The sequence below is a fragment of the Daphnia magna genome, linkage group LG2, assembly GCF_020631705.1.
Source record: "Daphnia magna isolate NIES linkage group LG2, ASM2063170v1.1, whole genome shotgun sequence".
NCBI classification, from domain to species: domain Eukaryota; kingdom Metazoa; phylum Arthropoda; class Branchiopoda; order Diplostraca; family Daphniidae; genus Daphnia; species Daphnia magna.
The window spans coordinates 3,620,074-3,633,711 of record NC_059183.1 but is presented as its reverse complement, the minus strand read 5'-3'; the positions used below and the strand labels follow the sequence as shown (position 1 = coordinate 3,633,711).

The window sequence follows — 13,638 nt, the reverse complement described above, 5'->3', positions numbered from 1 at the left end:
GAAAATTGGGTATTGAGCGCAATAATTTTTAAAACCGATTGAAACTAAAGAATCAATTTTTTTAATGATCAGAATATAAAAAGGGTATAGAAAACTTAATTTTAAGACCATTGCGACCTTTATCAGAAGTTATTATCCCCCCAACGTCATCAGTTAAAAAAAATGAGTTTTTGACAAATTTCATAAGCTTTTTGAGGGTTTTAAAATCATTGTAGGTGTATGATTTTTCTACCAAATATAGTTCATGGTAAAGACATTTGACTGTTAAAAAATAAATAATTTATCTTATATACAAAAAAAGATATTTATCTTTAAAGTTAGAAAAAACCACAATTTTGACGAAAATTGGTCTTTTTCAAAAAATTATATCTCGATACTGTAATTTTTGTTTTATATGAAACTTATAGCTACTATTGCTCATTATGTCTTCTAAAACATATCAAAAAATTAGAAAGGTATTATTTTTTGTTCTCAAGATATTTTTATTTTAGTCGGTTACATTTGAAAGCGATAGAAAATTGACATTCAGGTGGAGATTAGTGACATATACAATTCGAATTCTTTAGAAATCAAATTGTTTTCATCGGATTATATATATATATAATATAATATAATATATATATATATATATATATATCATCCGATGATTCTACTCTATATATTCATATAGAGTTGAGAAATAAGCCCATTTTTTTTTTCAAATATTATTATTTTATTTTTCAATCGTGAAGCAACCATTATAACTATTGTGTATCGGTTTCCCACACCAAGAGTCTTTTTTTTCTCAATTATTATTATTATTAGACAAGAGAGAAAAAAAATGTGTGACGTGTTTTTGTTTTTGTTTATTTTTTGTTTCTTCTTATTCTTCCATTTCGGAGTTATTCTTTATTATATACTTGACTCGTGTCTTTGTTATCATAAATATTGTGTAAGCCAAGTTAAACATTTTGTCATCTCATCAACTATGATTCTTTTCTGATTTAAATGTCAACATTAGTTGTTGCCAGATATTTAGAATACAAAGTCTAAATAAAATCACTTTCAAATGTCACCGACTAAAATAAAAATATCTTGAGAACAAAAAATAATACCTTTCTAATTTTTTGATTTGTTTTAAAAGATATAATGAGCAATAGTATCTATAAGTTTCATATAAAACAAAAATTATAGTTTCGAGATATAATTTTTTGAAAAAGACCAATTTTCGTCAAAATTGGGGGTTTTCCTAACTTTAAAGATTAATATCTTTTTTTGTATAGAAGATAAACTATTTATTTTTTAACAGTCAAATTTCTTTACCATGAAATATACTTGGTAGAAAAATCATACACCTACAACGATTTTAAGACCCTCCAAAAGCTTATGAAAGTTGTCAAAAACTCATTTTTTTTAACTGATGACGTTGGGGGGATAATAACTTCTGATAAAGGTCGCAATGGTCTTAAAATTAAGTTTCCTATACCCTTTTCATATTCTAATCATTAAAAAAATTGATTCTTTAGTTTCAATCGGTTTTAAAAATTATTGCGCTCAATACCCAATTTTCGACTTTTTTGAAAAAATCGAAACTTTGAACCCAAATATCATCCGAACGAATAATATTTGGGTAAAATCCTTTGGCATACCTTATTTTCTAACTATAAAGAACCCACCCACCAAAAATTATCAAAATCCGTGAGATGGTCGCAACGAGCTCTGGATGTTTTGGCGTGGAATGACCCAATAGCTAAACCTGAAAACGTAGAGCACTACACAAAAGCTTGTCTCGTCCTACATAACTACTTGATTGCCACAGACAAACAATATGCTGCAAAAGGATATGGCGATTATTTCCAAGCTGACGGTGCATTGATTGAGGGTGGCTGGCGAAATGAGGAGCTTGGTAGTTCATTTGTCACTCTTGCTCCAACCGGGGGAGAATACAGCTTTGAAGCCAAACGTATACGTGACACATACAAGAATTACTTTTGTTCTCAGTCAGGAAGCGTTCCTTGGCAAAATGAAATGGTTAATTACGGATGTAATTGACACTGAAATGCAATAAAACTAATTAAAAAATGCGTTTTTGAAAGACTATTTATTCAATTTTTGAAAAGCTTTCTTATTTGATTATTCATGATTGAATTCCCTTGAATGGGATTGCCTGTATTTGTGTTCGAAGTAAGCCTTTTCCATTTCATTTCGAATGAGTTCTCTTGCCATTTCGTTCTGTATAGCTGTCACTCGTTTTGCAAAATTGAGGCAATATTCTTCCCAGTCCTCCACAACTGGAGACTTACAAGGAACAACAGCAAGTTTTTGAGCTTCTCTTGTCACTATCTTTTGCGTCAAAGTACTAGTTAACGCTGCAAGTGTACCCATTACACCATTGATGTCCCCGTCATTTTCAGCTTTATTTCTTTTCCTGGCTGGTGGTGTGTGAAGTTTAGGTGTAACTATTTCTTGAAAGCCGTAAACAGTTGCTATATTAAAAAATAAACAATTACAGTTAATATATTGCCTCGTAACTTGAAAGAGATAGTTTGTTACATTTGCGCTTGATAGGAGTTTTTCCCTGGGGCAATGTTGATTCAAAGACGAAGCTCCAGTTTTTTCAATGTCTTCAGATGATTGTGTATTTGATCTTCTTCCATCAGAATCTAAAGATTGTAAAGTAGAGTCGCCATTGAAAACAACATCTTCCAGCTGTTTCAAAAGTGGATCCTGAACACAAACACCGTCGCTGACAGATGTGTTACTATCTGTTATCACTATGTCCACTAAAGTACTGGAACTATCTTCAAGTGGGTTTTCAGCAAGTAAACTGCCTCAACTGATTTCCCAACGTTGTTGGTATCTTTTGTGTCTCTTGATCGACGTAAAGCTTGCAAAGAATTGTCCACTCGTCTACAAAATAAATATGATTGTCAGAATGGGGAAAATTTAAATTGACTGTAAACAACTATGCCTTACGATCTCTGTTTTATATGGATGTCAAGAAATCTCATTCGATTGCAATGCACCCATTGAGTTCTTGGGAATCCAGCTCCAGAATCACTGGGAGGTTTTTCATTTTGGAGTTTTCTCTCTTTCGTGAATCTCTGCTTTAGATTGTCCATTTGATAGCAATATCTTCTGGTGCTAAGGAATAAAATATTGAAAACTTTGTTACTGATTGAATTGTAGTGTAAATACTTACTGCAATCAGTAAAGAATTTGGCCAACAATCCCCTTGCGTGAGCCTGCTTAGTTCCATCTTTAAAATCTTTAGAACTGATAGCATACAAGCAATTGTGTTCTTCTACTGCTTCTATCAAAACCTCAATTTCATCATCAGTGAATACTCTATATTTCCTATAAGATATTTAAAACAGTATTGATTATTACGATTATCACCTCCATGATAGGAATTTTTGTCCCAATCGAGTCCCAAAGACGTACCAATGGGACGTTTGAGACAAACTCAAGTATAAGACATCTCAAAGCGGTCCATTCTAAGACAAAAATAAAGTCATTTGCATCGTTACGCGATAAATTGTCACAGTCCCTTGTGGATGTACCTTATCCGTACCATTTATTAAATTTTTGCTCCAACAAAACACTTATAGGAAATGTTTACACTAATCGATTCCTTTGTTTTTACGCGGGTAAATTTTTCATACCCATCGTTTTTGACGTCATGCTCACTAGATGGCTTCAGCTTCATCATTCAATAGTTTTTTCACAACTTATCTATTAAAATTCTCGTCAATGTCGTTCTTTAAATTTCTCCATATTCAAAATTTATAATCAGAGATGGTATAGGTCTATACGCATAATTTTTTCAAATATTTCAATTTCTTTGGTCATAGAAAGCTATGAAATGGCAACGCTTCTCCTCTTTACTGTTCCAATTCAGTTGTCGTCTGCTTGCAACCTCATCGGAGTAAACAATCGAAATGTGGTTGAAAAATCGCAGTCAGCGCCAACAACTGTATATGCCAAGAAATCAGAAGTTCAACATGACACATCAAGTAAGCAAGTATACTTATACCAAATATGCCAATAATAATATCAATCCAAAGTAACTTTTGATTTCAGTGGCTCATCGTGAGAAAATTATTCCTCGATTGGATAGTTGGATTAGAAGCGTAGAAATACTGAAAGAGAATCAATGTGACATCATGTCTCTTTTAACCGTCCTTTTGCAAAACATGACTCCACCACAGGCAAATTTAGCAGATACAATAAACGAACACAACTTTCCTTTGCAGACAACTGCCGATGTATCGAAATTCAATAGAACAATTAAAGATCAATCAAACATCGAAAAAATGGTAAGTTTCCCATACTGCTTTTTTAAATAATGTGCGCTGACTTACAACCTAGTTTTAAATTAACATTTTATGTTGTATTCGTAACTCTAGGTCATCTTTGTATGTGGGATCGGTGGTACAGCCAACAACATTGTGGGCAGGGTCATGAAGACTTTGATGACATACAGGCTGGGTAGTCAGTACTGTTTTGCCGGTGCTAACGAAGACAAACTTGCATTTAAAATGTTGCCCATGTGTCAGGTGATTATCGGTAAGTTACTGCTGACTCTTATTTTTATGTTTGTTGTGCTCGAATTGTAAACATCCATTTTTTTGGATTTAGATGGAATAAAACAAGTACACCCCAGCTTATTAGACAAACATACGATTGAAGGCAAGATATCAACATGGTTGCGGCACTGCTCCCGAAACGCTGCAAAAGAAACTGCGAGAGAGAACGACGATGAAAGAGACGAAGAATAATTTAATTTGATGACAACAAACATGTAGCATTGTTCATTTATTATTTTTGGTTCCATTTTGTCATAAAGATGTTGTTGTCCCGTGTTAATCAAATTATTGGAAAAAGAAGAAGCCTTATCTCTGTTAATTTAAACCTTTTTGTCATTTAACTTGAAACTGATCTCAAAACAAGAAGTTTATTTATTTGAGAATTCGGGAAAATATACAAAATTGATTTGTTTACAAATATCCTTTTGTTATAGTTATTACTGTCTTACTAAAGATTAAAAAAATAAGCCAAAAATATATAGTCACATTACTGAAAGGAAAATCATTTATATTATACATATCCCATATGCATACCATGATTTAAAAACTGGTGTAAAGTTCATACATCCCCCGTCCAAGAGTCGTCCCATGGGCTGTACTAGGAACTGGAATTGGATGCTGCCAAGGCGGACATTGCCACATCCAAAACCAGTCCCAAACACAAGAACATTAAATAACGGGGAGTCCATGGGACGTTGCAATCGTACCAACATGACATCTATGGGACGTCTTTGGCTCAGGTGTGTGTTATATGGGCTATTACTTTCATTATAAATAAAAAAATACTCACGCATTTTTACGTTTCTGTGAAGTCATTTGTTATAAAAGCTGTTCACAATCTCAAAAATATTTCAATCACAACAATCAGTAGTGTTTCCAAACCTGAGGTTGCACTAAACATCAATAATAACTGTAAATTCTGTCACGTGAAAAATTCTGAGTTTCAAATGGCCGATCACTAAAAAAGAAAAATATTTAAGCCTTAAAAGAAGCTGAAATTCAAAACGTTTTGAATCGTTTTTTAAGTATTTTTTCAGTTCTTACTTAAAAATTTCTTTCTTTTTATGAAATTTAATAATTCTAATGTATAAATAAAAAAATATAATACCCACCCAAATATTTCTTTAAAATATCTGTTACGTAAAAAAGTTTGGTAGTGTGATCGTAAAGTCAGAAAAATTATTAAGAAATTTTTAATTTTTTTTTTTGAAATATTTACGTAAGCCTTAAAAAACGCCCCAGTGTAGCCTAGGCTTTAACAAACTTACCTCTTTCTCGTTTCAAAAATCTATAACTTTAAAATTTTTGAAAGGGCCAAAATCATGCCGTTTCAATAGAGAGGTTAGTTGGAATGGCCAGGGAACATGCTCATCTACTACTGCCGGTGAGCTGCTTTAAAGCAATCAGAAAAGATGGCAGCATCTGCACGCCCTACTAAGTCATTTGACTCCAGGAATGCGTATGGCGCGCGTATACATACGCGTATAGAGTAGGATCTCCATACAATAAACGGGTATCACACTTTCTAAACCTCCTCTACATACGTTTTTTTACCCGTATAACCGATTGTGTTTTTCAGCTCAGAAGCAAAAATATTTTCGTCTGTATTTCGTATAGTGTACAGTATCCTGCACAAAAAGGTGAACACCGATTTGTTTTGAAAAAGCCATGTGTGGGTAGAAAATATTGTAACGGGTGATCCCAGGAGTTACTTAATTATTTCAGATTTTGATCCACACGGTCAACCACACAAGGCACAACATTCAAAGAATAACACCAAAAAGAGGAAAACTGCTTACACTAAGAAGGAACGAACAAGTTTAAACAAAATGCTAACACGACTAACACACAACTGCTGACTCTACTGACTGCCCCTGCTCTAGTCTCGGCTCGGGTTTTTAATGGTTCGCATCTTCCATCCATTCAACGCTAAAGCGATTGGAAGCTGTAAGATGACCATTTCCGACGGATGGCGAGTCTCTCCGTTACATCTATAACGGAGGGTGAGAACGGACGTTGAAGCTCTCTCTCACGCTCCCCTCGTATTTCTTGGGCATAACAAGAAACCGTTCGCTACAATATTAATAGTTTACCTTTTTAAGGAGAGGTAGGGCGGTTTTGGCGCAAAATCATTATAAGGGGGGTTGAGTAATGTCAGTCCAGACACCTTTTTTTTGCCCAGGTATTAAATGTCTGGAAAAAGTGTAGACTGTATCGTCGGTAGACTCCCCTACCCCCCGGCTAAGTAGAACAATTTTTGCAATACAAAATAGTCTTTCCATTACTCGTTATTGTCATTATGGGGTTGTGTAATCGGGTAGCATATGGAAACACAAAATTATCTTTATCAGTATAGGATATACTGGTAAAGATAAGGGGGATGGATTCTAGGTAAGGGATATACATCACGAACGGTTATGGCGTTCAATCGTCGATAGTCGATACATTATCGTAGTTGACCATTTTTTTTTTTTTTTAACCATAACGACCGGTGACGTGAGGATGGTGCGATAATTCCAGCTTGAAGTATTTCGTCTACCTGAGCTCGAATGGCCTTACGTTCTGTTGGACTAACACGATACGGGGCTGATCGTATAGGTTGATGACTCTCAGTGTTGATGTGAGGCTTTGTAATGGTGGTGGTTTTAAGCGTTGACGGATTATTTTCATGGACAAGATGACTATATTTGGTAAGCAGATTCCATCGTCCCCATTTGAGGACGATGTTCTATTAGAATAGTTTTAAGAGTCTGGAAAAGGAATTCTGGAATTGGGTGTGTCTTTTCCGACAATCCGTACACCGTTTCTTCAGTCATGACGGGCCATGTGGTTGACTCCATTGACTGGAGCCCAGCAGTTTCTTTTCCTGCTTGGACAGTGATTGATTTTCTTGACGGATTGAGCATGGATACATAGTAGCATCCCTTTAATTTGGTGATTATAGAATTTGGAATGACCCACTCGTTACCGGGTTCAGCTGAAAAGGTACGATTGACAATAAGACACTCTGAAGGAGTAATTCTTTCGTTTCCAAATTTCTGAACTGGTAGAAATCCTAGTGACAAAGGTGGTATGGTTACAGAGCGATTCGTTCGATAAAATGGAAGAGGTATGTGGGACTCTTTAGCAAATGACTGGACTGTCATTTGTCTCAGTGTTGGATAAATTGAGACGCCGCCAATTTTATTTATTCAGTCTATCCCAAGAATCAGATTGAGTGAAAGTTCTTGCATCACTGATATTCTCATTCGGTCGCTCTGTGTGTCCCACTCGATAGTCAAGTCTATTTTTCCAACGGTCTCCATCGGCCATCTTAAGGGTTAACGCCAGGGGATTAATTCGATTACATATTGGTCTTGCGGTGGAGCTTTTCATCACGCTGACAGAGGCACCAGAATCTACCATTGTTTTAACTTCTCCTATCCCGGATAGATACACATCAATTATAGGTCGATTGGTGGGGACTTCAAGGGTGTTTATAGCCGGGCCTGGCCCACTGGTCCAGCATTGTCGTTTCCCACGTGGGGGTTTTTGTCAGTAATGGAGGAACAATCCCTCTTTAGATGACCCAAACGATTACATTGATAACAGCGACGTTCGCCGTTTGTTGGTCGACTTGACCGTGATAAATATGGTTGAAATCGTTGGGATTTCCCGATTGGTCTCTTAAGTTCGGCCATTTCTTGCGTGTGTGCATCAATACGTGCTTCAAGATGATCAAGGTTTCTCTCTGGTGCACGGTCGGTATTTTTTTCTAGTGAACCATACACTTGGATGAACGCGGTGATGGTCAGGGGTAGATTTTGAAGTAACACAGTGCGGAACTGTTGATGTCGAATATAGCGTTGCAAATTTAGTTTTTTTTTAACTCAATAAAATAAAATTAAATAATTGGGTTTTTTTAAAAACGGAATAAAACTTAATCAATATTGAATTTTTTTCTGAAAAATAGATAATTAACTAGATAATATTTGGTTATTTATTGGGTTTTATTGGGTATTTAAACTAAATAATAATTAAATAATAAACTCGATAAATTTTTTTCACTTCTTTGTCTTTTATTTATGGAAAAAAACATTTTAGCAACAGTTCTTAGTTATTAATTCAACAGTTATTAATGCAACAGAAACTCCATACTTTTCCTTCAACCATTTCTTGTTTAAAATGGGCCCATAACGGGTGAGATTTCTGTGGGCCACGAGAACCACTGACTGACTTTGATGAGCCTGTTGACATGGATGATGTTGGTCGTGATGAATTAAGGTCTGCATTTTCATCAATGCCCTCTTCAATGTCTTCATCATTATCTTGAATAGTTCTATTAAAATCATCATCCATTTCGGACATAGTGAGTCACTATGTCCGAGATGAGAAATACCTGTCAGGCTGCCACCTTTAACAATTTAAAAATATACATTTTCATAATGTTATCTAAAATTAGTTTACAATTTCATAAAAAAATTTCCTTTGACAACACAAAATGTCAATCTTAAAGCTCCTAGTGAGTGATTTGATTTAAAGACTCATAGTTCTTAACTTCCAATTCTGACTTTTGAGTTTTAATCGTTAAATTATAGTCTGCAATTGCAATCTCGATCGTTGGGCATTGCATGTTGCCAAATTGTGAAAAATGTGACAAATTTTCGTCAAAAATTTCCCTTTTATTATCGAGTTTTCAATCGAGTTTCTCATAAAAAAAGTGAATACTCGATCAAAATAATAGGGTTAAAATTAACGAAATTAAATAAAACTAAATAAAACTAAATAAACCAAATAAAACCAAATAACAAGATAAAACTAGATATCGGCAAAACTAGATTTGCAACGCTAGTCGAATACCTTGCAATTAATGTTGGGAATCGTAACAATATATATATATATATATATATGAGCTATCATGTCTGTATATATCTATTATTAGCATTGAGGTCAACACACTTACCCTAGCGCAACCCACATAACACAAGGCAGTCCGTCGTATGTCCGACAGATGTCGAGGTCGGATGTTGAGTAGGGAAGAGTGGGGTTGAACCGGACTTGGGTTCATCCGGACAAGTTTAATAACTCCTTTCAAAATCCATGTAAGTTAAAAACAACAATACTGCATGATAATACAATGGTATCGAAGCCGAGTGCAAAATTTGGTGTTGTTAGTCTGTTCCGGTTTGAAAATAATTACAGTTTATTTTATTTTGTGTCAATTTAAAAAAAAAAAAAAGGTTTCGCTTTTTTGGATTACGGAAAGACTAGCTCATATTGTTTAGCAAAATTTTTAGCTTTTATTTTTCATTATCATGTGACTTTACTGCCACAAAAAAAATTTAAATCTATTCAGCCGTTTTTTTGTAACGAATTTCGCGCCGGAGGACCGCCATGTGGGTTAGTCCGGACGAGAGTGGATAGGGTGAAACCGGACAGGCGAGGCTGTGCGACCAGCGCTTGTTAGCCCAGCGTGGTTGTTTGCGGTTTATGATTAGCACAACACATCGAAAATTTCCCCCTACGCCTCAGGGGAAAAAGGGGAAAATTGGCGTGGGGTACGCGGGTATTATCCCACCAGACGTGTGGGGAAGCTACGGCAAATGAATAATTTCAAAGTAGATTTACTATCTCAAGAAATCATTTGCACCCCCATAACCTCGGTATGGTTAAATTCGTCTTAGAAAGAGATGCATACAATGAAGCAATATTTCGATGAAGACGCATGGGAAGCTGTCAACAGCTTATGTAAGTTGTTGTTTATTACTACATTTTCATCATCTAAAATTACTTCAACTTTAGTGAAAACGATGAAGAAATTCAAAGAAAACAACAAGTTAGGATATTTCTGTCCCAAATGAACTGATATAATTGACGACCTGTCGACGGATCCAAAGGTAGCAAACTCCCTTCTTTGCAATGTGTGTTGCCAGTGATTGCACTGGCATTGCAAAGGAATTAAAGAAAACCCAAAAGAAAGACTTTTTATTTTTACTTTGTGCCGAAAATGACTTTACTATGTTGCAATTTAGTTCTGTATTACTTTATTGTTAATTAAGTTTTTTTACACTGTTATGTCTTTTGTTTATTGCTACTAAAATTTTTAAAGTTTGAGAATTGCATTTAGCGTGCATTTTTTGTTGTGAAACTTTATTTCCTTTTCTTTGCTTTATTTGATTTATTGACAACAAATATTTTACAAACTAAATAATGAATGTATTGAAATTTGGAGCAGGACAACAGTTACACACACAATTCACATAAGTAACTGAAGGTGTTTCGACAGCGTAATGCGATTCACCATTTGCACATGCGTAGGATAGGGCAGGATCGAGCACCGACAGATCGGCTGTAGTACAGTATCCTGCACAAAAATACGAACACCGATTAAATTTTTTAAAGCCGCCTATTGGAGGGGTAAAGGGTTTTTTGTTGGTTTTTCTTTAAGAGGGAGGGTAGACCGAGTGATGGACACATAAGGCAGGGTTGGTTAAGTCTAGACATTAAAAAAAGTGCCTTAAGCTATTACGCTTTAAGTCAAGTTACAGGTCGGAACATTTTTGCAACCCCCAGGGTGGTGTGTTTTTTTTTAAACGACAGTTGGAAATGTTGGACTTAAGCCCAAGCCCTAAACTTCCAACTGTGAAATGTACGATTTCCCACTTTTCCCCGACCATATGAAATCAAATCTAGCAGAAACCTCTTTAACGACTTCGAATCTTGATGGGATTTGTTGTATAAGATGATCCAATCCAACGTTGAAAACACTCACCTCGAACTTCTTCTCTGCGCCGTCGTGGAAGTAGGCTGTATTTGGAGGTTCATCATGGTGCCTTTTTGCTTTCCTTGTTCGTTTGACTTCAAAGTCCTCTTCAAAACCGAGAGATTCGGCCACCAATTTTGATTCTGACAAAAGTTCGTTCCATGACGAACGAATGAGGCCCAAATCATCTAATAGCTGATTGATGAGAATAATTTTGTCGTCAATTACAATTGAATTAAATTGCAAGAGACGACTCACGTCGCCCACAGCTTGAAGCGTCATGAGCCATACAGTAAGAAGGACTACCGTTTCAAAAGATTTTAACCATTTCTTTAAGGATTTGGCTTGATGGACCATTTCGCCAGTGAGGTCAGTTTATCGACACAATAGTCAAGTGCCGTGATGATTTCTCGCGGTCTCTTAGCCAAGGGTTTGACTGCTTCAATGCGTGCTGACCATCTAGTGTCAGATAGCTTGTGAAGGGATATTCCGGTTGATTCCAGCATCTAGCAGAGCTGCAACTGAAGAACACGTAAAGCACTTGAATATTTCCAAAGAAAGTCTTCATTTCTGCGGATAATTCAGCGGCATGAACTCCAGCTAGATTTAAGCTATGAGCGCTACAGGGAACATACACTGCCATCGAGTTTTTTTTAGGACGAGAGCCTGCGCACCAATGTAGGTACCTGCCATATTAGAGCCATTGTCATACCCTTGTCCTCGGCAGTTTTACAGATCTATCTTCTCTCTGGCAAGGACGTCAAAAATCAGATTAGCAATGTCGACACCCTTCTTTTTCTCCATATCTTCGACTCCTAGAAATCGCTCTCTAATTTCCCACTTCTTCTCATCCGTTTTGAAGAAAACAAAGCGTAGGACAAAAGTGATTTGCTCAGTGTGGGATTCATCCGGCGTCCCGTCAGTGATGATCGTGTAGTAGATGGATGACTTGATTTCTTTCAAGACGGATTCTTTGACGATAGAGGTGCACTCTTTTATAAACTCGTTCTGAGATTGCCAAGAGAGGTAATGAGCCTGCATTCTCGAACCCTCCTGCTGATGACGAGCAACGTTTACGAGATGGTCTTTAATAACATGGTTGTGCTTTGAAATCATTTGAGGCGCTCCGATAAAGTTGCTGTTTCCTTGCTAGTCAATCACGGAACTGATTTGGCCTGTTTAATTTATGAATTAACAGAAACGAATAATCGAGTTAATTACACAATGTTTTAGAAGTTTTTATATTTTGTCGGTCATCTGTTATTTTCTCACCCCTGAATGCTAAGTTGCGTGAAGCTAAAAACAGCGTTACGTCTAAAATTCCTCGAAGAATTTTACGCCATTCAGCTCCTTCAGCAGTAATTGCTTTTTGTAAACTCGAATCAATCCCTGTGTGGTCTGCGAGACTTGCAAGACAAGTTTTCCAATCGAGATAATACTTCTGATGTATTTGGCTACCCTGATGAGAAGACACGCGATCATACAATTTTCTCCAGTTATCTTTGATGCCACCGTTCCAACGGAAAAGAAGAGAACTCTCTGAAGCTGCTCCTTGTTTGCTGAAAACAGAACAAGGGAAGCACAAAAGTGCGGCTGATGAGAAACTCCAGACCAAAAAATCTCTTGGAACGCTTTCGCCATTAGGTGGTTTCTGAAAAAGAATATTCTTCTGGAATTCTCTCTTCTTGCTATCTCGCGGAAAGTTGGTTGTAAGAGCTGGAGGGCCTTTCATCACGATATCATCTCTATCACTTTGCTTCAAATCACTAGGCCAATTAGCGGATCAGTTGCTATCTGAATACCTATTGCGTGCCATCAAAATATTAAATATATAGATTGGCCGTTGTCGTTTTTATCTTGGATGAAATTTAATTAGGAAGTTATTGATTTGCGTGGCTCCATGGGGTTGTTATTGTTATTGAATCATAGACATATTTACCACTCTCTGCTTGAAGTGCGCCAGAAATAGTATTGTCATCATTGTCAGATTCTGACGTGACCTCACTTTCACTACTTTCGTCAGCCTTTCAAGGCAACCGGCTGCAATGATTGAGCTGAATCTTGAATTGATTCCTCCGATTCCTGATCTCTAGACCGTTCGAGGGGATCCTATATTAAAGATTTTTCCATCGAAGATTAATTTAATGTCCCCAAATTCATCTAAAAAGACAAAGTGACACACTCTATAAGTTAGTCGATTAACTCATGACTGCTGGATGTGCAAGTGGACGATCAAGTTGTAGCTGTTTCAGTAAAAAACCCTAAATCTCTTAGCGTACGTTTATTTTTGTTATCTTCATCCGCTTTTTTCTTTGTCTTAGCTCGATT

At 36.3% G+C, this 13,638-nt stretch overlaps 1 protein-coding gene across 1 annotated transcript; it reads left to right on the top strand.

The window, feature by feature from the left end:
- Positions 1 to 3,844: 3,844 nt before the first annotated feature.
- LOC116915842 lies at positions 3,845 to 4,977 on the top strand. Its single transcript, XM_045169168.1, has 4 exons — positions 3,845 to 3,995; positions 4,063 to 4,298; positions 4,389 to 4,548; positions 4,621 to 4,977. The coding sequence occupies exons 1-4, from the start codon at positions 3,845 to 3,847 to the stop codon at positions 4,758 to 4,760; spliced, it is 687 nt and encodes a 228-aa protein (XP_045025103.1). The 3' UTR covers positions 4,761 to 4,977.
- Positions 4,978 to 13,638: the final 8,661 nt, after the last annotated feature.

What these genes read in the sequence shown, in the direction of transcription:
- LOC116915842 (XM_045169168.1), top strand. Translation starts at nt 3,845, where the DNA reads ATGGCAACGCTTCTCCTCTTTACTGTTCCAATTCAGTTGTCGTCTGCT. An exon ending in AATCAAACATCGAAAAAATG is followed by an intron (nt 4,299 to 4,388) that starts GTAAGTTTCCCA and finishes TCGTAACTCTAG; the next exon opens with GTCATCTTTGTATGTGGGAT. An exon ending in CATGTGTCAGGTGATTATCG is followed by an intron (nt 4,549 to 4,620) that starts GTAAGTTACTGC and finishes TTTTGGATTTAG; the next exon opens with ATGGAATAAAACAAGTACAC.